The sequence below is a fragment of the Haliotis asinina genome, chromosome 11 (assembly GCF_037392515.1).
Source record: "Haliotis asinina isolate JCU_RB_2024 chromosome 11, JCU_Hal_asi_v2, whole genome shotgun sequence".
Taxonomy (NCBI): domain Eukaryota; kingdom Metazoa; phylum Mollusca; class Gastropoda; order Lepetellida; family Haliotidae; genus Haliotis; species Haliotis asinina.
The window spans coordinates 13,890,103-13,917,675 of NC_090290.1; the positions used below are offsets into that span (position 1 = coordinate 13,890,103).

A 27,573-nucleotide genomic window follows, 5' to 3' on the forward strand; every position below is an offset into this window, starting at 1 on the left:
GCAAGTTTGGCTAATAACAGAGTTGCACTTTCTAGTATTGGGTTGCACCAGTAGAGCACAAAATAGAGCTCTGTGGTAGTGAAAACCCTATCGGGTTCTCTGCTTCATTAATCTGCTTTCTTGGATCCATCCCCAGCTCTGAGCCTCTGAGTCATTCAGTGACAGACTGTTTACAAGAGGTGACAGACTGCTGTGATAGAGCTGGAATACAGCTGACTGCTGTGTAACATACAGTCCCAACATTTACTTGATCATCTCTGATAAACATGTTCCCATTAGACATTGACTGGAGCATCTCTGATAAACATGTTGACTGGAGCATCTCTGATAAACGTGTTCCCATTAAACATTGACTGGTATGATGTGCATATGTTTTATCTCACACTAACATCACTTTTGATGTTTATAGAAAATAGTGAGATTGGAGAACCAGTTGTCATTCCGGTCAGTGACAGATGAAACGTCGGACAGCTCATTGAACTCTACTGCCGAGCAGCCTCTCAATAAACCTGCTGTGATGTCTCCAGACCGGCGCAGTCCATTGAGGAGACAGATAACCCTGGAGGAAGAACTGGAGAAGACAAAGAAGACTCAAGAGGTAAGTACGACTGTCATTTGTGTGGGATTGGTATTGTACTTTCAAAGATGATTTTGTAAAGAAATGAGATGTCAAGGACATGATGTTTTGTTATGATTGAGGTACATGGCCAAATAGTGGAAGAATATGCTTGCCATGTCAGTAAAAACTATTCACATACGTAAACTATGTCATAGGCCTGGTTGGATTCCCACAAACTGATATCTATGGCAGTGATATGATTGGAAAATGATATATTTTTGTTTTGAAGTCAATTTGAACACCACTTCTGATGTAATGCTGTGATACAAGGCTCTATTGGCAGAATGCAGAAATCAATCTACACAATGTTCCTAACAAGCATCAATATAAGTGATGTGCTGTGTGAAACTGGTTCTGTCTGCCTGCAGGAACTTGTCCTGGAGAAGGATGTCCTCCAGCAGCAGGTGAGGGAGCAGCTCCTGCAGATCTCAGCTCTCAGGAACCAGCTGGATGACATGCGGCACTATGGAGGAGAGGCACCCACAGCAACGCACACGTCACAGTTGAGGGAGAGGCTTGCGGTGGAGAGAGAGTCACTGGAGATGAAGGAGGAGGAGGTTGGTGAAGGGGAGATGTACTGATAGGATGTGTGAGTGAGTTCAGTTTTACGCCACACACAGCAATATTCCAGCTATATGGCAGCGGTCTGTAAATAATCAAATCTGGACCAGACAATCCAGTGATCAACAGCATGAGCATCAATCTGCACAATTGGGAACTGATGTCAACCAAGTCAGTGAGCCTGACCACTCGATCCCTTTGTTGCCTCATACAACAAGCATGTGAATTGCTGTGATAGAATGTGTACTGCTGTGATTGGATGTGTACTGCTGTAATGGGATGTGTACTGCTGTGATAGGATGTGTACTGCTGTGATAGGATGTGTACTGCTGTGATTGGATGTGCTATGAAGTGATAGGATGTGTTCTGGAGTTCACAGCTGTGATCCAAATGTGCACAGGTGTGTTATGAGTACTGATGGGGTGTGTATAGTACTGCACTGAGAGCAATTTTGTACTAGTACTCTACAGTAGTGATGATGATGATGATGATGATGATGGTGATGATGATGATGATGATGATGATGATGATGATGCAGGTGACTAGTCTCCAGGAGCAGAAGGACGGACTGAAGCAGAAGCTACAGGAGAAGGAGACGGAAGTCCAGCGACTCCGGGCTGAGCTTAACGAGAGCACACCACACCGCACTGCAGACCCAGCAACCAAGGCCAGAGAGGAGAATGCTCATCTCAAGGTATGTCTGTGTGATCACTGTAGAACAATAGTTAACTACTGAACATATTCACTAGTTGAAGTGAATGAGAAACAGACGTGTTCTCTTAATGTGGAAAGCAAGGCATCACACAGGTTAACTCAGATTCAGGGACTCACTCTCTTATTGTGTGCAGGCGGAGGTGGAGAAGCTCCTCGGTCATCAGGAGGATTCAGTTGACATTGGACTGCCACGCCTAGCACAAGACCTGCTGGACGAGAAGAACCGGGAGATCGATGACTTAACGGAGCAGATCGGTCAGCTTCAGATGGCGCTGGAGGCGACCTCCATCATTGATGACAGTGTTAGAGAGGTTGGTGACTTGGTGAAAGACGTCCTAGGTGCAGGGTGTGTGGGAGGGAGGGAAGGAAGGAAGGAGTGAGGAGTGTGTACATTAATGGATGAATGCAGGCTTCTGAAGGGAGAGAATATGGAAAAGAAGGCAACAACTGCATTGATTGCAGTTAAATTGATCAGAACAGTATATGTGTTGATTAACTACTTGGATCTCAGTTTGTTGTGAATGTTATAATCAAGAAGAGTGCTGTCAGTGATATACACAAAAACTGGAAGTGAAACACAATGAGTTCCAATTAGTTTATTTATTGTTGGTTGAATTTAATATTTTCATTGATCAAATTTCATTCAGAATGATGAAATGGAACTGCTTCGAGAAGAGTTACGCCAGAAGTCTGACACAATAACTGAGTTGCAGGAGAGACTGTCATCAGCCAACCAAGGCAGTCAGTTCCTTGGGGACATGTCCCTGACAGATGCAGACAGAAGTCTACTTGAGTCATCCTTCACAGAGAAGGTGAGGCTTTTCTCTTTGGCTGTGGTGGTGGTTGCCTGTTCTAATTCAGCATAGAATATTCACCCTCTAGTTTGGTGTGTGGGTTAACTTAGTCTTTAATGGTTTATTTTAGAATCATCTCCCTTTGGGTGTTTGGTTGAGCTTGGTTTTAGAAATGAATGTTAGCAGATTTTTGTCTGAAACTGTGAATACTCACTTTAGAAGTATTAAATGTTTGGTTATCACTTTTGTCAAAGGAGTTTAGGAATAAGAGATAATGAAGGAGATCTAAATGAAAGTTTTTTGCTACTGAGTAACATTCAATTAGAGGTATATTTTGGTCAACAACTGACTTGATTTCAGACCAACTTCCAGCAGGAATTGGAGGAAACCATAGCTCAGAAAGAGGATGAAATGTCCGATTTGAGGAAGGAGCTTGAAACATCACAGTTAGCTCTCACAGAAATTGAGGCAGAGAAAATCAGTTTAAAGAGTGAAATGGGGGAAAAAGTGAAACAGCTTGAGAAAGAACTGGAATCAGCTCAGACAGCTCTTAAGGATGCCCATAAGAACCAGGATCAGGGTCTTGAGGGCAAAGTTGAGGAGTCTCGGGAGAAGGACCAGTTGGAGAGTCTCCAGAGGGAGCTGGAACAGACTAAGCTGGATCTCAAGGAGGCTCAGGACCAACTGAGATCCAATGCACAGATTGATGAGTTGCAGACAGACCTACAGAAGGCGCAGGAGGCTTTGGAAAACACCAGTGCTCAGAATAGTGAACTCCTGAAAGACTTAAAGGAATCAAAGGAGGCTTTGAGGGAAGCAGAAGAAAAATTAACTGAGAAGGGTGATGTTGATGAGCTCAGGGAAGAACTTGAAGAGGCTCAACAAGCTCTGAGATATGCTCAGGAGCACTTAACAGCTGAGAATAATGACAAGCACTCTGAGCTTCAGAAAGAACTGGAAGAAGCCCACAATTCATTAAAAGCAGCTGAAGAGAAGCTTGCAACTCAAGACATTGAACTTCAGCAGACAGTTGAGGAAAATCAGCAAGCTGTGAAAGATGCTCTGGACAAGGTACATGCTGAGCACAGTGAGGAACTGGCAATGCTTCAGAAAGAGCTGGAAGAAACAAGGGTTTCTTTGCAAGAATCTATAGAAAAGACTATTGCTCAGGACAGAGATAATGAACAGAAGCTTCAGGAGGTTCAGCAAGCTTTAAATGATGCTAATGAGAAGTTACAGCTGAAACCTGGCACTGATGAGCAGACACAATTGAAGGAAGCACCAGAAGCTCTGGTGGCTGCTCCAGATGAGGTTCCGGAATCCTTGATAGAGGCAGAAGAAAAACTTAACCTTCAAAGTGACAAGAACAGTGAAGAACTGCAGAGGCAACTTGAGGAAGTTCAGGCTGCTCTGAATGAGGCAAATGAGGCCAGGGAGACTCTGGCGGCTCATTTCAATGAGCTAGAGTCAGAGCTTCTCCACCTTCAAGAGGAACGAGATCACAAACAGCTTGCTCTGGAGCAGGTGAACATCCAAGTAGATGCATTCCAGGATGAGATCAAGTCCCTCAGCAGCTTCCAGGTACTGGTGTCTATGTGGATGTCTGTCCATTCTTCCACTGTAGGGCATAACAACACTGTTGGATGTTTTGCATCATAGTAGGTCTGTTTCTCATTCAGGGGAACTTTGTACTACAGAAAGGATGTCATTTCAAAAACTCTAGATCAGTTTGTCCACCAGAGTATTGTCTGTGTTAGTCCACAACTGTTTTATCCAGATTATGATTGGGTCTCACGTGACAACAGGCAGGTAGTTTGAATCTCAAATTTCCCCAATATGATTTCGTGGTCAGTGGACACCATGTGGCCTTGCTTGTAGAATTTGCTGAAGTGGTAAATATCTAAGACTTAAAGTGCTCTGGCTTGCCTCTGATGCTAAGTGAATTAACATGCTGTTGTATTCCCCATCTGGGGCTCCTTTCACAAAGCAAAGTTTACTAAGGTGAACTGTAACTCCCATTCTTTAACACTGCACTAAGGTTGCGTAAGTCTAAGGTAGCTGATCATTAGTGAAAGTAGAACTAGGGTCACTTCCAGCATGCTATTAGTTTGAACCTTTATAATTGGCTGATTCAGTTTTAGGATGACAAATGCTCTTCATTTTGTCCATAAAAGCAAATTTTAATATGTTCTGTTCTGTTCTTTTGCAAGCCTCAGAGTAGATTTTTCCCTGAGACAAGTGTGTTGGTTGGTCAAGCAATAGGAATATTTGGCAAGTGAATATTTAGAGTTTCCTTGACACATGGAAAAATATGCTAATAAAAAGAAGTCAAGGACCACGCGATTCTTTTGTGATGTTGTAATAGACTGAAGGTAATCTTACATCATGACAGACTGACTGATTGAATAGCAAAACTGTAATATGGAAATATTGGTTGTATTTAAACTTCTATGAATAATGAATACGAAAACTTTGAGTTTCGTATCTGATGAATGGGTCTACTTCATGTATGTGAATGTTTGATTATGGTGCATATCTGCTGCTGGGATATAAGTACATATTTGTTTGGATCAATGGTTTATGAGGATTTATAACATTCATTCTGATAAAGTGTAAATAAGTGACAGAACTTGAGTCTCATACAGATATTAATAAAGAAGAAATATGAAACACAATGTGTTAAAATATATGTTGCTAAAATATTAAGGTGTCATATTTTTATATTTGAGTTAAGAATTAACTGAATAAACTTTGAAACTTCCAATTCAGTGGCCCTAAGCGTTTGGATATGAAGCTTTACTTATACATTCCGGAAACATTTCCTGAAAGATAATTTTATGAAGTGAAACAACATGTTTGTGAAGCGATGAGAATTTTTTCAACAGAATTACTGGAACCACCATTCATGATTCAATCATTACTTCAAGCCCCATCACATTAACACACTGTTACCCCCAGATAGAACTGACATTAATCTGTGTAACCACAGCCTCTGTTGTATCAGCTGGTTATACAACATCTGTGTGCTACAGTGATTATCACCATCCCATGGGGTACATATCACAGGCAGGTAAATAGACAGGCAATGTACAAGCCAGATGTAGCCAATCAGTAATCTCTATCAAGGTTGTGCAGAGTTAAGTACAAGCATATATCCTCTCAGATGTTCAGGAAGTATGTACAACAGTTGGGTTGGAGGTGCTTCCCACATTGAGCTTTCATTTTCATCGTGGCTTCTGGGCGCTCAATGCTTTTCTTTCAAGGCTATAGATTTGTCAGGAAAATGTCAGAAATCAACATATTAAAAAATCAACAAAACTGAAAAAATGATAAGCTTCGCCATAAAAATATAATTATGAAATCCTTTGACATTACGTATAGAAAATATCATGTTATTTACACCAAAAATATTTGTTGAAAAATCAAACAAAACGAACGTGTATTTTAAAGTGACCCATGATCTGACCTGTGCTATTGATGATGCGTGTTATGATAAATATCACAGAAATTATTGTCAAAGGTTCCATCATATTTCAGTGCATACAATCATTGATTAATTACTTACCAAATTATTTTTTCAAAATAGGTACATATGAAGTAAAATATGAGGTTGAGATTCGTTTAATCTCGGTAGTCTTCAGTCGGGGGGATAAATAATATTTTCAAGTGATGTGACTCAAATTTCGTGTGAATCGCTGACAGAGATTTATTACCTGATGATATATCTAAGATGCATTCAGTTGAATGAGAAGCCAGACATGGCCACTGTATAGATGTGTAGCAAGCCTGTAGCTAGCACTGCATGCAAGGTGCCCCCCAGGGGGTGGTATGGTCATCTGCTGGTCAGCCTTTGTAGTCCCTCTATCTCTGTCCCCCACTGTTTGCTTCTCTCTCCCAACTGTCTGCATGCTGGTGCCAGTTCTCTCTGAGGATGGCCTCTTGGAGTATTCCTTGGCAATTATTTCGTTCAACTTGGGAAGTTAGAAAGCTGAGGTCTTGTGAGGTATGTTGCTTAAATTGAATCTGTTTTTGCATGATTTTTGAGAATGATCTGCAAATTATGATTCATATGCTGGGAAGATATGTCCGAAGAGTTAATGCATTTGGAAGATTGGAACTTGACTCATTCAGTATTGGTGCGAAGGTGTATTTTCAAGTGTCTGAATAAACCACTTTTGTAGGATAGAGTAAATGTTTGTATGGCATGACGTTTTGCGGCCTGGTTGAATTTGAGATGAATCTGTCAGATGGAAGCTCATAAACAAGCAGTGGTCATCAGGGCTTAGATTTTCTGGGCTCTCTTACTGCAGAGATAGCCATAAGTGCCATACATTAGCAGTAACTTATGACCATCTTAGTGTTAAGAGAGCTCCAAAAATCAGATCTGAGGAAGCCATTGTCAGGACTTCCCTGTGTTGAGGGTGGGAGACGTGATTGGGGCTCTGTTTGAATCTGAATAAAATCCCAGCCATGATCTGTCTTCAAATCACTGAGAGACTTTCTGGAAATGTATGGACATGCTTTCTGGAAAACTTTCAATTATGGATTTCCCTTTGTGTGTATGGAGCACTTGGTAAAGTTTGAGTACAGTGAGTAATGTGAAAATGTACTTGATGTACTTGATGGCAGTGTTTTGGGGGACAGTGGGGTAGTCTGTTGGTGAAATTGTTAACTTGTCATGCTGAAGACCCAGGTTTGATTCCACACATGAGTACAATGTGTGAAGCCATATTAGAAAGTAATAAGAAAAGTTAATTCTATTTTTTTTTAATCCTGTTTGTGCCAAATCATCACTTACGAGATTTCAACCAATTCCCACCACTAGTGTTAGTACCTCTCCTTGCACTGTTAACATAGACTGAAGCTTGCTTGGAATAATCCAATGTATTCTGTAGCCTGCATGTACAGTTACTCAGGTCACAGCAGTAGTAGACCAGGATATGAAACTAGTCGAGCTAAAGATTTTTGGAGTGGGTGGTATACTCCCCAGTGGCTTGAGAATTTAACTTAGTGCACACTGATTTATTCACTGGTGTAGTACATTGTAAGTAGGCTGAGCCAGGTGTTGTGTTAATGGACAATTATGCGTAATGAGTAACTCTTTTGCAACACTGCTTCTGCCAGCTATTTTGTTTATTATCACCGTATATCATGTTTTTAATTCTGCTTACCTTCTGGTGACAAAATGTCTCTAACTTGATATGACATTCTCCCGATGATTGCCTTGAAAGTTTACAGTTACCCCATTGATGTTATATCTGTGCCAGTCGCACTGATGGTTTGACACATGACTTTATCTTACACTGCTTTTTAAATGTATGTTGATACTTTATGTCCTATCCTTCTAAGAATCTTATTAATTTTTTTCTGCTTATGCACATCTTGACCCATTTAAAAGTTGGCCTAAATGATTCATTCCTAAAATATCTTCTGAAAACTGAAAATTGTGCGTGTTTTACACTTGTAATTTCGTCTACTTTTTTATTATAACACACAGATTGATGCATGTATGCAAAATAACACTTTCAGACTGAGCTGCAGAAAGACTTTGACACTGTCCAGTCCATGCTAGAAGAGAAAGAGAAAGAGATTGAGACACTCACACGAGAACTGACAGAGTCCCGTGTACCACCAGAGGGAGCCACCTCTGATTTACAGGTGTGCTGGGTAGAAGTATTTACCTACCTTCTTTATAATATAATAAGGGGAGGTGGGTGACCTAGCTATGTCACATGCTGAAGACCTGTGATTCACCACATGGGTGTAATGATTGAAACTCGTCTCTGGTGTCACCTGTTGTCACCTGTTGTCATATGGCTGGAATGTTGCTAAAGGTGGTGTAAAAACATAATCACTCACTCACCTTTAGATTATCTGTGTTCATGAGTAGGTTCATACATGTCTTTCCAGGTGTGTCTTACACTACAACCTGTTTAAAAGATAATAGAAGAACAAGAAAATCAAATCAGGGCTATTTTGAAGGAATCTGGCTGATTGCCTGAAATAAAACCTGTGTTCAAGTGATTTGATTGACAGACTAAACTAAGCAGTGTAAAGTATGAAAGAATATGGTTGTGTGTTTTCCAGGATAAATATGAGGCTGAGCTTGTTAGTCTCAGGAAGACAGTTCAGGCGAAGGTGAACATCATCGAGGAGAAGGAAGAAGAGCTTTATGTCCTGAACGAGAAACTTGAGTTACAGGTAAGACATCTGAACATCATTTTCAGGTAACACATATCAGAACTTAAGTTACGAGTAACACAAGTCTGAACATTAGTTACAGGTAATATAGACCTGAACTTAAGTTACGGGTAACACATGTCTGAACATTAGTTACAGGTAATACATATCTGAACTTAAGTTACGAGTAACACGTCTGAACATTAGTTACAGGTAATACATATCTGAACTTAAGTTACGAGTAACACATGTCTGAACATTAGTTAAAGGTAACTCATATCTGAACTTAAATTACGGGTAACACATGTCTGAACATTAGTTACAGGTAACACATATCTAAACTTCAGTTACGGGTAACACATGTCTGAACATTAGTTACAGGTAACACATATCTAAACTTTAGTTATGCGTAACACATGTCTGAACATAAGTTACAGGTAACACATCTGAACATCAGTTACTGGTAACACATATCTAAACTTCAGTTATGGGTAACATATGTCTGAACGTTAGTTACAGGTAACACATGACTGAACTTAAGTTACAGGTAACACAGGTCTGGACATCAGTTATAGGTAACACATATCATAACATGAGTTACAGGTAGCACACATCGTAACATCAGTTCCAATTATCACATAGCATCAGTTACAGATAACTCATCATAACATCAGTTACAATTAACACATAACATTAGTTACAGGTAACACACTGTATAATCTGTTACTGGTATGCAAATTTGTTTCACATCTTTAGAGAGATTTTTTGTCTTTAAACAGGATGCCATAGGTGCTGAGCTGTCCACAGTTCGTCAACAGCTAGCTGATAGTGAAGCAGCCCTGGATGGAGTACAACTTGCTAAACAGAACTTAGAAGAAGAGTTCAGACTTCTTCAACAGAAGTTTGAGAGTCAGTCTGCAGAATTCAGTCATGGAGATGGACAGGAGAAGGAGTCTAGCTCGGTCAGCGTTAGTCAGCTCCAGGAAGAACTCTCCCAGAAAGAAGAGAAGCTGGACAGTGTTCAAGCTGAAGTAGAGGAGCTGAAAGAGAGACTGAGTGAGCAGCAAAAGGAGTTGAATGATGCCCGGGGCAAACTACAGGAGAAGGAGGACCAGATTGAGGAGCAGAAGGCTGGTCAGGAGGAAGCAGGACAGGTGGAGAGACTTCAGAGTAGAATTGCTGAGCTGGAGGAGGAGAAGAAGAGCATTGAAGGAAGACAAGTTGAAGAACTGAGGCTGAAGGTTGAAGACCTTGAGTCAAGACTGAGAGGGAGAGATGCTTCTGGAATTGATGGCGGTGAGGCTGTGGAAGAAGATGCAATAGTTGTTACTCTTGCTGATGATGTTGAAGGTGTCCCTGCTGAAAGAGACTGCAGCATAGAAGGTGATGTGGACAGTGCCAATGAAACGCGGAATATTGTGGAAGATTTGAATATGAAGATAAATGAACTTGAAGAAGCGCTACAAGAGAAAGAACAGTTGTTGGCAAGATTGAGTTTAGAAAATTCTGAAGCCACTCCAGCAAAGTCAGATCTTAGGAAACTGTTGAGTGAGAAGACAGAACTCTATGACCAACTTCTTACTGATAAGATCATGTTGGAACAGACTGTCATAGATCTAGAGACAAAGTTGGAGGAAAAGCAAGAATATTTGGAGAAGTTAGATTATGATAAGAATGAACTATCAGAGAAGGAAGAACTCATTGCAAAACTGAAACAAGAACTCAAAGATAAGGAAACAGACATAAGTTCAAGAAAGATTGATTCAGAGGAAAGTGTGCATTTGAGAGACCTTCAGAAGGAGATTGAAGAAAAGGAACAAAGGATGACAGAACTAGAATCTCTGTGTACAGAACTGAAACAGCAGCTGGAGACAGAAGGTCTGGCCATCCTACAGCAGCAGGTCCAGGTGAAGGACCTGAGGATTGAAGAACTGGAGGCCAAGTACGAGGACCTGAAACAGCAGATGAGGGAGGAGGCTGGAAAGTTGGAGGAGGAGATCCTTAGGATCCACCAGATCCAGGAGAGTCAGCCGGACATGGGAGTCTTGGCCGAGACACAGCAGAAGGTGAGGGAGATCTCGGCTGAGTTGGACAAGACGAAGGAGAAGCTTCTGGCTGCTGAAACAAGTCTGGAGCAGACACTGGTGCAGCTGACCGAAAGAGACGAACAACTCAAAGCTCTCTTTGATAAGGGAAAGGTAAGACAAGTTTGAGTTCTATTTAAACTGAGTGAGTATCTTAGTTTTGCTGACCTGAATTTTGAAAACCTCAAAGCAATCTCAGTGCTGAGATGATTGTAACCCCTGTAGTGAAGCAGAGTTTTAACATCTCTTTCTGTGAGTGCCCCCTTTGTTAGGATAGGTCATCAGCATGTCTTTTCTCATCCTCAATATCTCCACTGTATACGTTTCGATATGTCTCCACTATACCCTGGACGCATCTACGGCTCTGCCTGATAAATTTATTACCTCCCTTGGCTGTCTTTTGATCCAATCAGGTGTCTATGCTGGGAAGTTGAGCGAACCAATCACAAGTCACTTTCGTTTTTTAAATTATCTAACTGATTGTACTTGGCAACAGTAATTATGCAGAGGATCTCTGGAAGAGGTAGAAGGAGTTCTTGCGTATGTTGTTTTAAAGTTTCAGACCTGTCAATTTGTTTGTGTGAGCTCCCTAAAACCTGCGTCGCACTGCGTGCAGACCTTAGCGACCGCTATCTTTGTTGACACTGGCAAGCTCGGTTATAATGGCGGCCTAGCTGATTGGCTACTGTGGGAAGCGGAGCCAGCAAAGGGAGGTAATAAATTTATTGGGCAGAGCCGTAGATGCATCCAGAGTATAGTGGAGACTTATCGGAACATATACCCAGGAGATATCGAGGATGGTCTTTTCTTGACTAACTTGGAACAGGTACTGATGTATGGTGCCTTGTTTTATGCTGTATCCCAAAGTTATGGGGCTCATAATGTCAACTCCAGCTTCCTCATGCGCAGACCTAATTATCTATCTACTAATTTCTACCTATGGGATTGTGGCCACTGGGACCTTTTTCTACATAAATTAAAATTCAAGAAAAATACATGAAAAATGTAATTTTTTTTTAACATAATGTAGAAACAGAGGGGACATCCAACGATGGTCCACAACAAAAGACACATTTTTTAAACATCAATGGTAACTTATTTGCCCACAAGTAAGCCTTCAATGGGGAAGTGTAGCAGTAGTCTCATTATGTTACAACTGCAGAAGATTGAAATGAGTGAGCACAGTTTTAATGCTATGACTGTCCTAACTCCAATGGTCTGAGTGAGTGAGTGAGTGAGTGAATTTAGTTTTACGCTGCACTCAGCAATATTCCAGCTATATCGTGGCAGTCTGTAAATAATCGAGTCCAGACCAGACAATCCAGTGATCAACAGCATGAGCATCGACCTGGGCAATTGGGAACCGATGATGTGTCAACCAAGTCAGCGAGTCTGACCACCCGATCCTGATAGTCACCTCTTACAACAAGCATAGTCACCTATTTATGGCAAGCATGGGTTGCTGAAGGCCTATTCTACCCCGGGACGTCAGGGGTTCGACAGTAGTTGTAGTTGTAGTCATTATGGTAAGGAAGACATTAGTGTCGGGCTGAGTTTATATTGCATATGTAATGTTTCACAAAATGAAGCCTAAATCTTTTAAGAAGTTACTTATTTTGAGAAAAATATGTAAATGGTTTATTAGGAAATGGGGATATGGATTGAGATGCATGTGGTGGTCTAGACTTAGCTGTCTTGAGATATCGTCAAGTGGAACGTGTGGGTGAATGGATTGGTGGATGAGCAGATGGGTGGATGGCTGATTGAGTGGGTTGGGTGGATGGCTGATTGAGTGAGCTGCATCTTTAAGTCTTTCATTGAGAAGTCAAGCACCTGCTGCTGTCTGTGGCAAGTTATTTCTTTACCTTGGCAGGAAAACACTGTTATGTCTTGTTAACATGGAAGAAGAACCAAAAACTCATAACTTGCCTTGGCAGTGTTAGCGATGCTGGGCGTCTTTGATATATTAGCCCTGGACCACATTCCTCAATACGGTCTTTGCATACGACAGTCATGGTGAAGTAAGGGTGTTATGGTCATCTTAGTTTTGCGATCGCTTTGAGGAATGTGGCCTTGCTCTGTATGTTTATGTCATTATAACACACTAATGAATAGTTTGTGGTCTTATTTATTACTTCCTAACAGATTTATAAGATCGTTGAATATTCATCTGCTAAAGGTGATGGTTATATTAGTATGGCTGAAAAATGTTATGTAACTGTTTCTGGACTGTTATCAACATTTGTTTCATAGAATTAATATTTCATAACATAAAGTTTCATAATAACACTAAGTAATAATAGTGCCCCAACCTTATTTCAAAAATTCAAATGTTTAATTTCATATTCATAATCCAACTGACAATTTGATCAATTATTTGGGAATATTTTCCTCATCACGTTTGACATTTCACATGTCTTATGTTGAGGCAGTGGTGGCATTCTGCCATTGCTGCTTTACAGTGAGGTGTGATTCAGAGGCAGTGTATATAAATAGCTGCTTAGGAGACACAACATCCACATTGTAGGTCAGCCAGACATAGCTGTAGAGTTACTGCATACTCTGAGGCAGACAACCACTGAGGCTGTGGTATGGCAGAAACTAGTGGCTGGTCGCCTGTCAGTCCTCAGTTGCTGGACCAGTGTGTCTTGTATATGAATATTGGAATGTTTTCACTTCACAAGTGTGTGCTGGGTGGGTTATTTTGTGTGTGTTTAATGTTTGTTTTTTAGATAATTTGAGGTGTCTGTTCAAAGTTGTGTGAAACACATATTTTCTGATTGAGTTAAAAAGATTTCAGTTGACTTTGTGTTCATGTTTGTTTGTGTGGATGATGGAATCTGCAGTGAGTTGGGTGAGGTTGGGATTTGAGGTTGACGTGTAAGCAGTGGTTGGTGGTGGTTGGTGGTGGTTGGGGTTTCACAGCATAGAGATGATAGGGTGGTTAAGATAAGATTGCAGATAAAAGATTTGCTTGACAAAGATTCATGTTATCATACAAGTCAGGTGCCATTTGCTGATTTTTGTGTATTTTAATCTTTCAGATACTGTTGATAATATGTTGTGTCATAAAATATTGAGTATGTTGCATAACTGTATTTATGGAATCTGCTCATTCACCTGATATCAGCACAAGCAATATATCATTGTGCATTTAGGGATACACAGTTTTGGTGTATAATATGTTGTGTTGTAAAATATTGAGTATGTTGCATAACTGTATTTGTGGAATCTGCTCATTCACCTGATATCAGCACAAGCGATATATCATTGTGCATTTAGGGATACACAGTTTTGGTGTTTTTGTGAATGTTTCCATGTCACACTGTACCTGTACAGGGGAGATCACTCTATTCTTTTTGGATGTTTATGAACATGGATTGCTAGTAATCCTTCAGCCATTTGCCACAGAGTTAAGGAAATGAGTTTTTCTTTTCTTTATAAAGAGCAAGGCCATGACTTATTAGGCACTTTAGAAATGTTCAAACATCTGTATTATGTTATGACTAATAGCTTGAGTTTGTGTCCTGTTGCCAGCTGACCAAATGCCATTAATGTAGATCCGAATTATCCCCTTTGAGTTAATAAGAGAAAATAGTTTTAACTTTATTGGTTTATTGGGGGAAGATGTTACTTAAGTAACTATTATTAAAATTTGTGTATGTTCTTATGTAAAGACACAGGGTGTAGTTGCAGTAAACGTAACCACCCATGGGTTATGTCAGACCACAATTCATATGCATGATCCTCAGAACAATTTCCCCATGCTAAGCAAAGATATATGCAAACTTTGATCTGATCATGAATGTGTATAGTTTTTCAAGAATGAAGAGGATATACTTTACAGTCTATCACCAATTTTACAGAAAGAACAGTATCTGTATTACAAATGAAGCGGTCAACACTTTATATTATCTCCCTTGATCAGGTAATTGACAGTAGTCTTTTAGGGACCATCCCAAAATCAAACCCAACCCATCTTGATGAATCTAGACTCTGCTGATGACACTGACATTGGTAGCTCTGATTTTGAAGCAGGGTTGTGAAACAGTGACTAAGTAATTCTTTTTGTTATCATTGCTTTTGAGACGTTCCCTTGATGTAGACATGTGAACCTGTAACTGTTACCCTGAGGTCATGCATGTGAACTGTGCGCTCACCTAACCTGTAAGCTGTTGGGCTGCATAAAAAAAGTAAATGTTTCTTGGGCATGTTTTTCAAAAGTGATTAGGGCAGGAAGACTTTTTAAATAATTTTTACTAGAAAAAAAAGTGATGTGGGGGGACACATTTTTATTTTTATTTTTTCTCAGAAATACAGCTTTGGGAAGTTTAGCACGTATTAATGAGATTCAGTCACTCTTTCTTACTGAGTCTCATTCTTATGCTGGACTAATGGATGATCAGGATTCAAAATTATTATTTTTAGATGACAATAAAAAAATATTATGCGCACAAATAAAAGTGACGCACTGATGCCTGAGAAAAATTTCACTTTTTTTATTTTGCTTTGCATTTACTGCGCATACCACTTGTCTCTTAACACCAAACCACACAAAACTAATTACCTTTTCCTCCAAGTGACCAACAATTTTAAAACTCCTGTTTTCTTATTACATCAAAGGGTGTCATTAAGATGTATGTATATGGCATTTGGTAGATATTTGACCGAAAGGGTGTCCCGAAAGTTGTTATGACAGACTATAAACTGTAATATTGGCCAAGATATTTTCTAGTTAAAATCAGAATCTCATTGGAATTCCAACTTTGGTTCAGAGCATTTACGTTGGGAATTTTCTGCAAGTACAGATTTTATGATAATTGATTTAGTGATGAACCATCTAGCTATTCATTAAATGATTCTGTAAATCACATTTTTTAGTAAGAGATGACTAAAAGAATTTGCAAAAACAATTTTAGTTGGGTTTTATACATGATGTGAACATTACCTGAGAGCTTCTGAAGAAAACCAACTTTGACAAACAGTAATAACTATGATTCATATCAAACTCAGTTTAGAAGTATAGTTTTGTAACAAGTAACAAGTCCATATTTAAATTTGCACAGCCTCGGCCTGACACCAGTAGCCAGTCACAAGAGGAAGTGAACCGAGCCCTAGAGGACACGCAGCAGGAAGTGTATGAACTGTCACTAGAGTTACGGGAGAAAGATGAGGATCTTGAGCGTCTTTCAACAGCTTTAACAGCAACGGAAGAGGAGCTCGAGGTCAAGTCATCTCAGCTTCGGACTGTTGAAGCAGAACATGAGAAGGCATTGAAGGACTTACGTGAGACGGAGGAGAAGCTGAAGCAGACTTCATTTGAACTGACCAATACGCAGCGAGATCAGCTGTCAAGCTCTCTGCCATTGGACTTTGACGAGGATCATCAGTTGATGACTCGATCAGAGTCGGAACCAGCATTGAACAACTGGAGGCGAGAGAGTCATTTGTTCAGGTGATCATCCTCAAGTCACGAGCAGTTGCTCAATTCCTTTGTACATTTCTGAAATTCATTATTATTGTTTCATTAATATCTGTTTAACATCCTACTTTTTTGAATTCAGACATTTTACAAATGTTTGAAAAGACTGTTGAATGAGGATCAAACACTTGTGAAGTGATAGACTCAGTGGCTAATGCACTCAGTGTGAAGTCCATTTTTTATTCTCCTGTAGCATCAATACAAAATGCCATTTAGGAAGTTGTCTGATGTAACATATGCTATGTTTGGGATAGCTCTTTCTTAGTAAAGTACACATTCTGCTTCAAACCAACTCTCTCAGGGTCAGGCACCTCAACACCGAGCACAAAAGCAGAGATCTAGCCCACTAAGCCACCTCTCCTTTTACGCAAGAAGACGAGAAAGCATTAGCTTCACCATTAGCTTCATATTGTGGTCACAATCATTACAGTGATTTGTACATGAGGATGTGTCTGAGGTTAAGTGTGAGAGGGTCATGTCCTTTCCTGTTTTTAATGAAATGAAAAATGGAATGTACAAGTTTGAAGATAAGAACAGTAGTGTTGATATCAGTGAATGCAGGGTGACACTATTCCAGACACTGCTGACAACCATCTTGTTCCTGATGTACTGGAAGTACAGACATTGATGTTGATAATGACAGTTTATATATTGGAATGATCATTTATGGTTAAAGTGATGCAATTTGTGGGTTGATCCCTGGGATATTTCACAAACATGGTATTGTATGTTGCCCTGCCTTGGCACTTGTATTAAAGGGGCAACACAAGGACTGTTTTACTCTGTATCAGGGTGTGTAATCAGTGTCACACTGCAGGCTGGTATGTCAACAAACCATCATTAGCCACAACTAGTGTTCACTCGTGTTCATGCATGTAACTATTTTAGTTCAATCTTGATGACTCTGTTTCACCTTATGTCATATCACATCACATCTCCTCACCTCACCTTACCTCACCCCTACCTCACCTCACCTCACCTTACCTCACCTTGCCTCACCTCGCCTCGCCTCACCTCACCTCTATCTTCCTGTTTATCAGGTCACGTCTACACGAAGTGGAGAGTCTTGTCCGCCAACAGAAGCAGGAACTGAACTCCAAGAACAAGGAGTTGTCAGTAGTTCGCAAGCAGCTAGAGCAATGGTTGTCCCAGGACCGAGGGGATGGAGATGTGAAAACACTAATAACATCACTGCAGCAAGAGATTCAGGTCAGTTTCGTACCAAGTACTAGGTGTCCAATACTTAAGCATTCCTCGGTATCTTATGCTGTATCAAGTCTTCAGTTACCTAGTATTTGAAGTATTATCCCGCATGCATTACTGTATCAACTATGGGGTTATCTTGTATCCTGTCAGTCAAAGGGCTAGGAAGATTCAGGGATAAGAAATAGCAATGATTCATTGTTATGAACACTGAAGAAGTTTCCAGAATCTACTTCATTCTGTATTTAGCTTCATTTAAAAGTCAGATACATACGCACACCTATACAGGTAAGTTTCACCTGGTTGGTTAATTTCCCTGCTCTCTCTGAGGTGCTGCTCACACAGGCAGTAAGTCCCTCACTGGAGTAGTGTTGTAATGTAATGTCACAGGCATGTAGTATACAGATCAACTGTCAAACAAGGATAAGTTGGTCCGACACAGAACACATTTACAAGAAGAAGGCAGTGCGCAGCAATGAGCAAACCATTTGGTTTGTGAAAGGTCGATCAGATGTAAGTTAGTGTATGTGCAGTGTAGCTGCACACTCCTTGCTCATAAGACCTTCACGTGGTCGGCGTACAACCTTGGATCCTTTTGCTCAAATGGCGAGCACCAGTAGGGGGCACTCATACATGCTAATATAGGTCCTTTGTCAGGTCATGCTAATCTCAGAGCTCCAGGTAAGATTTAGCTCGTATGGGTACTGTACCTGCTGTATTTCTTTGGAGTGGCTATCATGAATGTTGAGTGGGTATTTCATTTTCCGTTACCCACTACATTCAAATATGTGGGTATTTCAGTCATTTTTCTCTCCTGCGTATATGTCACTGAGTACGTTTGCTAAGCAGGTATGTACTACCTTATGTCATACCTAATCAAAACCCACTTAAATGTAATGGAAATGATTTTGTAAAAATTACTCATCCTATACTGACAGTACAACACTAGTCCTGTACTATCAGTACAACTTGATAGCAATCAGTGTCCTTTTAATCAGGGTAGCTATTTTAATAAATATATTCTAATCCTTTATTTATTTTAAATAAATTTATTTTTAAATGTGTAATTGGTAGGCAGCAAGTATTTTTCATTGTGTCATTTGAAATTTTCTTAGCATATTTTACCTGGATATGCAGCTTATATGGGCCTCTGTCAACTTATCCTTGTTTGCCAGTAATATAGGGTGTTCAAATATTCAGTAGCGAAGCATACAAGTATCTAATGTCATATGTTTTGTCTTTCTCATCTAAATCATGTTTCTTTTTTTTCTTAACATTTAGGAACGTGACAAGAAGAACCAACTTCTACAAGCTGAAATTGATGAATTAAACGAAACTCTCCTTCAAAGGGATACTGAAATACATGCAGTTCGTACAACTGAATCTCAGCGGTATTCCAGTGCAAGGGAGGCAACTCCTCCTGAAAGTGAGCAACAGATACGTCATCTGAGGCACGAACTACGGAAAGCGAAATCAGCACTTGCAGAAATCCATCACAGCGGTGATTTCCTTGATCGAACACCAGAGGGCAGTGCTACGGAGGACGACCAATCGCCTTTGAGACTTGGGGAAGATGCTCGTAATCTTCGGCGGGAGGTAGCCCACTTGAAAGAAGAGCTTCAGCTATTTAAGACAACGGCTTCTATGTCATCGAGAGATTTTGTTAAGGTAAGAAGCTTCAGAGTAAAGTAAAAGGGAAATAGTGTTGCTAGTTTTTAGTTCACTGTCAGGATCTGTTTGACATATGAAGTAGCACTCTATAACGATGCACTAACCTGTGGCCAAAGGTAGCCTAGTGATCTAGAGGGTTTGCAGTTCACCCTGAATGTAGTTCCTTGAAGCCTTTGTGTAATCAATCTCTCTTTCAGTCATCTTAGGTGCTTCAGTCATCTTAGGTGCTGCAGTCATCTTAGGCGCTTCAGTCATCTTAGGTGCTGCAGTTGCTTCAGTCATCTTAGGCGCTTCAGTCATCTTAGGTGCTGCAGTCATCTTAGATGCTTCAGTCATCTTAGGTGCTGCAGTCATCTTAGGTGCCTCAGTCATCTTAGGTGCTGCAGTCATCTTAGGTGCTGCAGTCATCTTAGGTGCTGCAGTCATCTTAGAGGCTGCAGTTGCTTCAGTCATCTTAGATGCTTCAGTCATCTTAGGTGCTTCAGTCATCTTAGATGCTTCAGTCATCTTAGGTGCTTCAGTCATCTTAGGTGCTGCAGTCATCTTAGATGCTTCAGTCATCTTAGGTGCCTCAGTCATCTTAGGTGCTGCAGTCATCTTAGGTGCTTCAGTCATCTTAGATGCTTCAGTCATCTTAGGTGCTTCAGTCATCTTAGGTGCTGCAGTCATCTTAGATGCTTCAGTCATCTTAGGTGCTGCAGTCATCTTAGGTGCCTCAGTCATCTTAGGTGCTGCAGTCATCTTAGGTGCCTCAGTCATCTTAGGTGCTGCAGTCATCTTAGATGCTTCAGTCATCTTAGATGCTTCAGTCATCTTAGGTGCTTCAGTCATCTTAGGTGCTGCAGTCATCTTAGATGCTTCAGTCATCTTAGGTGCTGCAGTCATCTTAGGTGCCTCAGTCATCTTAGGTGCTGCAGTCATCTTAGGTGCTGCAGTCATCTTAGGTGCTGCAGTCATCTTAGAGGCTGCAGTTGCTTCAGTCATCTTAGATGCTTCAGTCATCTTAGGTGCTTCAGTCATCTTAGATGCTTCAGTCATCTTAGGTGCTTCAGTCATCTTAGGTGCTGCAGTCATCTTAGATGCTTCAGTCATCTTAGGTGCCTCAGTCATCTTAGGTGCTGCAGTCATCTTAGGTGCTTCAGTCATCTTAGATGCTTCAGTCATCTTAGGTGCTTCAGTCATCTTAGGTGCTGCAGTCATCTTAGATGCTTCAGTCATCTTAGGTGCCTCAGTCATCTTAGGTGCTGCAGTCATCTTAGGTGCTGCAGTCATCTTAGGTGCTGCAGTCATCTTAGAGGCTGCAGTTGCTTCAGTCATCTTAGATGCTTCAGTCATCTTAGGTGCTTCAGTCATCTTAGATGCTTCAGTCATCTTAGGCGCTTCAGTCATCTTAGGTGCTGCAGTCATCTTAGATGCTTCAGTCATCTTAGGTGCTGCAGTCATCTTAGGTGCCTCAGTCATCTTAGGTGCTGCAGTCATCTTAGGTGCTGCAGTCATCTTAGGTGCTGCAGTCATCTTAGAGGCTGCAGTTGCTTCAGTCATCTTAGATGCTTCAGTCATCTTAGGTGCTTCAGTCATCTTAGATGCTTCAGTCATCTTAGGTGCTTCAGTCATCTTAGATGCTGCAGTTGCTGCCGTCATCTTAGGTGCTGCAGTTATCTGGGTACTGTCATTTACTGACCTAGTTGCACCGTCTGTCCCAGAAACTCTGAATGTGTTAATACATTAATACATGTTGTTGTTTTTCTAACATTGTAAATGTCTCAAACATTCTTCACCTGTTGAACATGCCATGATATGACTGCAAGACTTAAAACAGCATCACAACTCACTGTTTTTCCTCTCCTGCAGAAAGTGATGGAGCTCAGAGAGGAGCTGTCCGAGGAACACAAGAACCACATCCGGGATGTCCAGGAGCGACTCAAGATGGACGCAGAGTCACAGCTCACCACACTGCAGCTCCGACATGAGGATGAGATCAAGCAACTCCGTCAGCTCCATGATCGCAAGATGCAGGCCGTCCTTGCTGAGCAGAAGCAGAACCTGGAGAAACAGCACAAGACAGAGATCAACCGACTGATAGCTGAACACAAGCAGGAGATGGACCTTGTTCGGGATGAAGGCATTGGTGAGTAGGCTGAAGGAAGTATGATGTGGAGCAGAGGAGAGTGTGATAGAGGGTTATTGAGAGTAAACTGATGGATGGCACAAAAGGAGGGATGGAGAGAAACTGTTTGAAATGGGAGGCAGATGAAGGGATGTGTTGCTTTTATAAGGCATATTGAACACAACTAAAGAAATGACTACAAGTTAATATGTTAGGTGTCTATTATCCAGAGTAGCATAATTTCCACTGCTGTGTAAATAGTCTTTCACATCATGTCATGATGTGGAATATTGTTACCTTCCAGTGCGAGATGATGCATCTGTGACCGAACTGAGGCAGAGTCTGATCTCTGACATCCAGCAGACGGAACTGATGGACAACCGTCTCGTGGAACAGCTGGATGGACCGGCTGGAGACGACTCAGACACCACCAGCGTCACCGACACCGCTAGCATCGACACAGCTCCACCTGGTGCTATATCCACTAAACTACAGGTAGGATGAACGTGAATGTTACACTCGGACTGGTAGGAAACTGCTGTCATATTGCTGAATGCACAATTCAGTGTAAACAAAATAACAAATTCCCCTCATGAGTCTTTGCTGGTGTGACTCTGTCCTTGGCCTACAGCACTGAACTGTACATGCTGCCATCTGTACAGCAACATCTGTAACAGCGCTGTCCACATGGCTGTTGTTTCAGGTGCTGCTGAGCCGCCTGCACAAGAAAGGTGTCCATGTGCTGACTCTTTCCGAACTCCAGTTTCTTCAGCGACACATGTCACATGACCACCTGAGGGGTGACATCGATATTGATGCTGTACGACAAGCCTGGGAAAGAGAACGTGAGACATTGCTAGCCACCATCAACTCTTTAAAGGACCTTCTGGCCAGGGTGCATAAAGTCAACAATGTTGACAGGGTAAGTGTCTTTGATATACATTGAAAGTAGGTGTGTTTGTGATGATGGACAGGATAGGTGTCCCGGTATCACATTTACAGGAAAGGTGTCTCCATGTCACCAGGACAGAGTAGGTGTTACATGAACAGTTATGTGTCTGTGTGTCACACAGACAGGGTAGGTGTCTTTGCATCACATGGACAGGGTAAGTGTCAGCATGATGTAGAGACAGGGTAGGTGTGTGAGTCACATGGACAGGGTAGATGTCAGCATGATAGAAAGGGTAGGTGTCTTTGTGTCACATGGACAGAGTAGGTGTCTTTGTGTCACAAGGACAGGGTACATGTCAGCATGACTTATAGACAGGGAAGGTGTCTGTGTGTCACATGAACAGGGTATTTGATGGTATAGATATCAGCATGACACATTAATTGTGTAGGAGTGTTTGCTTGACATGGGGATACAGCACCTGACTACAAAGTGAAAAACAAACTACCTGAACTTAATAGAGTGACCATTGCTGACCTGGGAAAACTTTGACTGTATCTCCCATGTTAGGAGACTGCTTATGTTGTAGTGTGAGGCTGAAGAAGACTGGCGAGGGGACCTGCTGGCAGCAGTGTGTGGACTGTTTGACAAGGAGCGTGAGGCGGTCCTGGCTGAACTGCGGACATACGTGGTGACTCACGCCCCTGACGCTGATCCCAGCACCAGGAGACTCGAGCAGAGAATCTCTGATCAGGTAGTCACATCTTTATGTCAAGCCGCTTATTTGAAGTTACTGATTGTTTTGGGATTCAGGATTTTATGAAAACAATCCCAAAATACCCAAACAAACTGTCCTCACTCCATTAATTATTGGCCGTCTGTCTTTACTGTAATGATCATGCACTTCCAGAACTGCATTCCTAACCATTTTTTTTCAATGAAAGATGGTACCATTGTTGCTTTCCTGCGGCAGTGTTTTCTTGATGGTTGGCCGTATGTAATTACTGCTTTAGTTTCAAGCTTGTTTGAAATACAGTGTGCAGCAATATTCTTGAAACAATGAAATTTGTCTGTCCTCAGTTTATGATTGGCAAACCTGAAAGTATTGGTACTGCAGTAGTGACTGACAAAGTGATACTGACTGTCAGTGATGTGCTCAAAGCACAAATGCGTTATTACCCCGGATGATCAAAGCTGCCTGTGATGCACTAGAAGGTTATTTGTCACATGACTTGCCCCACCAGGTACCCACTTTCTGTTTGGGGAACAGAGGCAATTTTGAACAACCTCACTTGAGACCACCTGTGTCACATGTACTTTGTTGTAAGGCAGGACTGAAGTCTTAGACACTGTCAGAAATCAAGATGACAAACACTGTCACCCATCCAAAAACCATCTGTGCTCATCATTGCTTACCTTCAACTTAGTTATGACCTGAGCTGTATGCACAGGACCACATGCCACATGCCAGTGGTATGATAATTTCTGTCATCATTGCAACATTGGTACGCCGTCTTGACCTCTGTATTCACGTTTTTGTATTGTATATTCCAGGAGGCTCTCCATCGGTCAGCGCTCGACCAACTTCACCACGCCGACCGGCAGTCCATGCTGACAGAGATCGAGGCGTTGCGGAAGAAGGCGAGTGAGACGCGGCAACGGACTGACATCCAGCAGCAGGAATACAATGCCACCATCTCCTCCCTGGAGGACCAGAGTGCCAAAAGGGAGCGGCAACAGCAGCGAGAAAGTATGTTTTCCATGTAAACACTTAAGGGTGTCTTGGATAAAGTGTGAACCTAGTGGTAAAAGTTAGCTGGTGGTTCCACAAAACAATAGTCGATTGTTTCTTTTGAGAATGGAGTTTGAGCAAGAGTCTTGGTGACTGAGGGATTCTTGGTGACTTTGTGACTTAGGTGATCAGGAGAGGCTGCAGGTTTATTTATTTATTTATTATTGGATATTTATATAGCGCACATATCCATGCAACTATTGCTTGCTCAAGGTGCTGGTATTAATACATGTCATGCAAGTTTCAGATGAAATGTTTGACTTTTGCTATTCCAGAAAACTCTGTATAGAACCACTGAATGACACGAATGTGTGTTTTTAATCTTGGTCCTTGTGTTTCCATGTAACATTGATAAACTGTCTGATTATCCATCTGCTATCTTGCTCTGTCCCACACAGTCCAAGTCCTGGAGTACAAGCTTCAGCAGGAGAAGGTGATTCAGGATGACCTGAAGACCAGTTTGGACCTGGAGAGGCAGCGGGTCCGGGAGGTGTCCACAGAGCTGTCCCGGGAGAAAAACACCAGTCTGGAGATTCAGGGGGAACTGTCCACTGTGCAGATACAACTGTCTAAAGCCAGGGACGCCCTGGAGCGAGAACACAACCGATTCATCTCTGTCACGTATGTACATACCTTGTGTCCTTTGTCTACATACATAGTCAGGGGTTAAGTGTTCTGGGTGTCATGGATTTAGTGTGGGATGAGGGATGGGAAGTTGTGGGTGGGGGGAGACTGCTTGAAGTTGCTGCCCGTAAAAATAAGACCAAATAAAAGTGCAATTTGTAACAAACGAGACCATTATTATGGTGAAGTGGTCTCAGTATTGTATTTCTCTATGCTTTTTCTGTTGTGTTTACTTATTCTCCTAACCCATCTTCTCCACACAGGGAGATATGGAACACAGTGATGTAAGTTGCCTGCCTTTCAACCTTGCATGCCCCCAGGTGTCTTGTGTTTATCAGTCCTTGTTGGACGTGCCACTGATGTACCTAGTGTTGCAGGGGAATAGCTGTAGTGGTGTAATACTTCCGTCAGACTGATTGTTGTCCACAGTGGAGCTGTATATGACTATATGTACTTTGAAATAGTCTGAAGGTTTGGGTTTGTGGTGCGTTTAGCAATATTTCAGCAATATCACGGCAGGAAACACCAGAAATGAGCTTCACTGGTTGGAATTCATCATTGGGAATATTGTAATCCTTGTGGGAGTAGATGAATTACCCTACATGTTGGGTCTAAATGTCACCTCGACATCATGGATTGATGCTCATTGTGTCGGTCATTGGAGAATCTGATGTGGGTTAGATGAAGGCTGTTGTCATGTACTTCAAGTAGCACAACAGAGAAATCTGGCCAAGGGAATTGCTTTGACTTGATATAGTTTAAGCTGTTCAATGGAATACAGTTTATATATCATCTTAAACAGCTGTTGTATTCTGGTAGAAATGTGAAAGAAATACCAAATGCGTTACTCCTATGGATGGTAGACACTCTCTCAGACATTGTGTAAGGTCAACAGTAACTCTCCCCCCACCTAACCCCAACCAATCACATGAAGCACATGACTTAGTTATGTTTAACACTGTTATTCCTGGTTATGTTATTAACACAAACCTGTTGTTATTAACAAACTTGACCTAGCATTCATTGGGAGCGGGTGCTCTTGCACACTGACCTACACCAGGGTTGAATACTTTAACAAGATGTCCATATTGATGGCTGATGGGGTCAACGGAGGTTGTATGGTTCTGTACTGAACAGGCTCTGTATAGCTCTACCCAACAGGCTTTGTACTCAACATGCCCTGCATAGCCCTGTATCCACCAGGCTGTGTATGGCTTCGTACTCAACAGGCTGTCTATAGCTCCATACTCAACAGGCTCTTTATAGCTCCGTACTCAACAGGCTGTGTATAGCTCTACTGAACAGGCTTCATACTCAACATGCCCTGCATAGCCCTGTATCCAGGAGGCTGTGTATGGCTTCATACTCAACAGGCTCTCTAAAGCTCCATACTCAACAGACTCTTTATAGCTCCGTACTCAACAGGCTCTGTATAGCTCTACTGAACAGGCTTCGTACTCAACATGCCCTGCATAGCCCTGTATCCAGGAGGCTGTGTATGGCTTCGTACTCAACAGGCTCATTATTGCTCCATACTGAATAGGCTCTTTATAGCTCCATACTCAACAGGCTCTTTATAACTCTGTACTCAACAGACTGTTTATGCATGGGTTGTAACCTGGGGCCTGTTTCACGAAACTCTCGTAAGCCTAAGATCTCGTAACTTTTCTCGTAGCATCCGTAGCTCCCGTGTTTCAGTATAGGAGGTACAATGGCTATGAGAAAACTTACGAGATCTTAGGCTTACGAGAGTTTTGTGAAACGGGCCCCTGGTCATGAGGTTTATGTGTATTATATCCCTAAGGGCAGCTGTAGTCATGAAGATCCTTGGTACTTTGTGGTTTGGTCACTAGTCAGCTAGTCATAAAGGTTCTCAATACCTCTCAGTTTGGCCACTAGTCAGCTAGTCATGAAGGTTCTCAGTGCCTCATGGTTTAGCCACTAGTCAGCTGGTCATGTAGTCCTCAGTTCTTCATGGTACAGCTGCTCATGAAATCCTCAGTACGTTGTTGTTCGGCCACTGGTCAGCTAGTCATAAAGGTTGCGTCTACTTTGTCTTTTGGCCACTAGTCAGCTAGTCATAAAAGTGGTGTCTACTTCGTGGTTTGGCCACTAGTCAGCTAGTCATAAAGGTCATGTCTACTTTGTCTTTTGGCCACTAGTCAGCTAGTCATAAAGGTCGTGTCTACTTCGTCTTTTGGCTTTTGTGGTTCGGCCACTGGTAAGCCTGAATATTCTCAGCACCTCTCAGTTTGGCCACTAGTCAGCTAGTCATAAAGGTTCTCAGTACCTCATGGTTGAGCCACTTGTCAGCTAGGCATAAATGTCCTCGGTACTTTGTGGTCCGGCCATTAGTCAGCTGGTCATGAAAGTCCTCAGTACATCCTGGTTTGACCATTAGCTCATAACATCAGAAGTGTTAATCAGCCAGCCCTTTTATGCCAAGTGGATTCTTCTTGGATGTCCATATTTCCCCTATAACCCCTTTTCTATCATATAACAAGCATGTTAAAAGGTTTATACTGTTTTATCATTTCTTTGTTTATGTATTCCTCTGGGGAATATTTGTGACATTTGTGTTTCAGCTAATAAGAGTGTTTTGTTGTAGATACAATCTCAAGTTTTAGTTGTCTTTGTGGACATGTTCAAGTATGGTTTTGAGGTTTTTGTCATGTCATGACATTATTGCCATGTTGCATGGACATATGTCATGTGTGTATGTCATGATCTGGAGTGTGAAGCATGAAGTTCTGATGTTGTGAATACTTTTTTCAACTTGTATTTATCGAGTGTCATGAGGCTATATTTCAGATTGTTTACCAGGGGTTTTGTGTGGTATATTACCAGTGAATG

The 27,573-nt window shown here is 41.6% G+C and overlaps 1 protein-coding gene across 1 annotated transcript in view; it reads left to right on the forward strand.

Annotated features, from left to right (window-relative positions):
• LOC137256074 (muscle-specific protein 300 kDa-like) overlaps positions 1-27,573 on the forward strand; it is a 140,103-nt gene that overhangs the window by 100,978 nt on the left and 11,552 nt on the right. Inside the window, exons 30-48 of the mRNA XM_067793767.1 lie at positions 410-598; positions 988-1,176; positions 1,719-1,874; positions 2,029-2,205; positions 2,542-2,706; positions 3,049-4,269; positions 8,218-8,346; positions 8,776-8,889; positions 9,648-11,066; positions 16,019-16,407; positions 17,475-17,643; positions 18,919-19,305; positions 21,160-21,436; positions 21,720-21,910; positions 22,119-22,337; positions 22,894-23,058; positions 23,859-24,054; positions 24,495-24,717; positions 24,984-25,004. Of these exons, the coding sequence (XP_067649868.1) occupies positions 410-598; positions 988-1,176; positions 1,719-1,874; positions 2,029-2,205; positions 2,542-2,706; positions 3,049-4,269; positions 8,218-8,346; positions 8,776-8,889; positions 9,648-11,066; positions 16,019-16,407; positions 17,475-17,643; positions 18,919-19,305; positions 21,160-21,436; positions 21,720-21,910; positions 22,119-22,337; positions 22,894-23,058; positions 23,859-24,054; positions 24,495-24,717; positions 24,984-25,004 (5,996 nt within the window). The remainder of the gene's footprint in view (positions 1-409; positions 599-987; positions 1,177-1,718; positions 1,875-2,028; positions 2,206-2,541; positions 2,707-3,048; positions 4,270-8,217; positions 8,347-8,775; positions 8,890-9,647; positions 11,067-16,018; positions 16,408-17,474; positions 17,644-18,918; positions 19,306-21,159; positions 21,437-21,719; positions 21,911-22,118; positions 22,338-22,893; positions 23,059-23,858; positions 24,055-24,494; positions 24,718-24,983; positions 25,005-27,573) is intronic.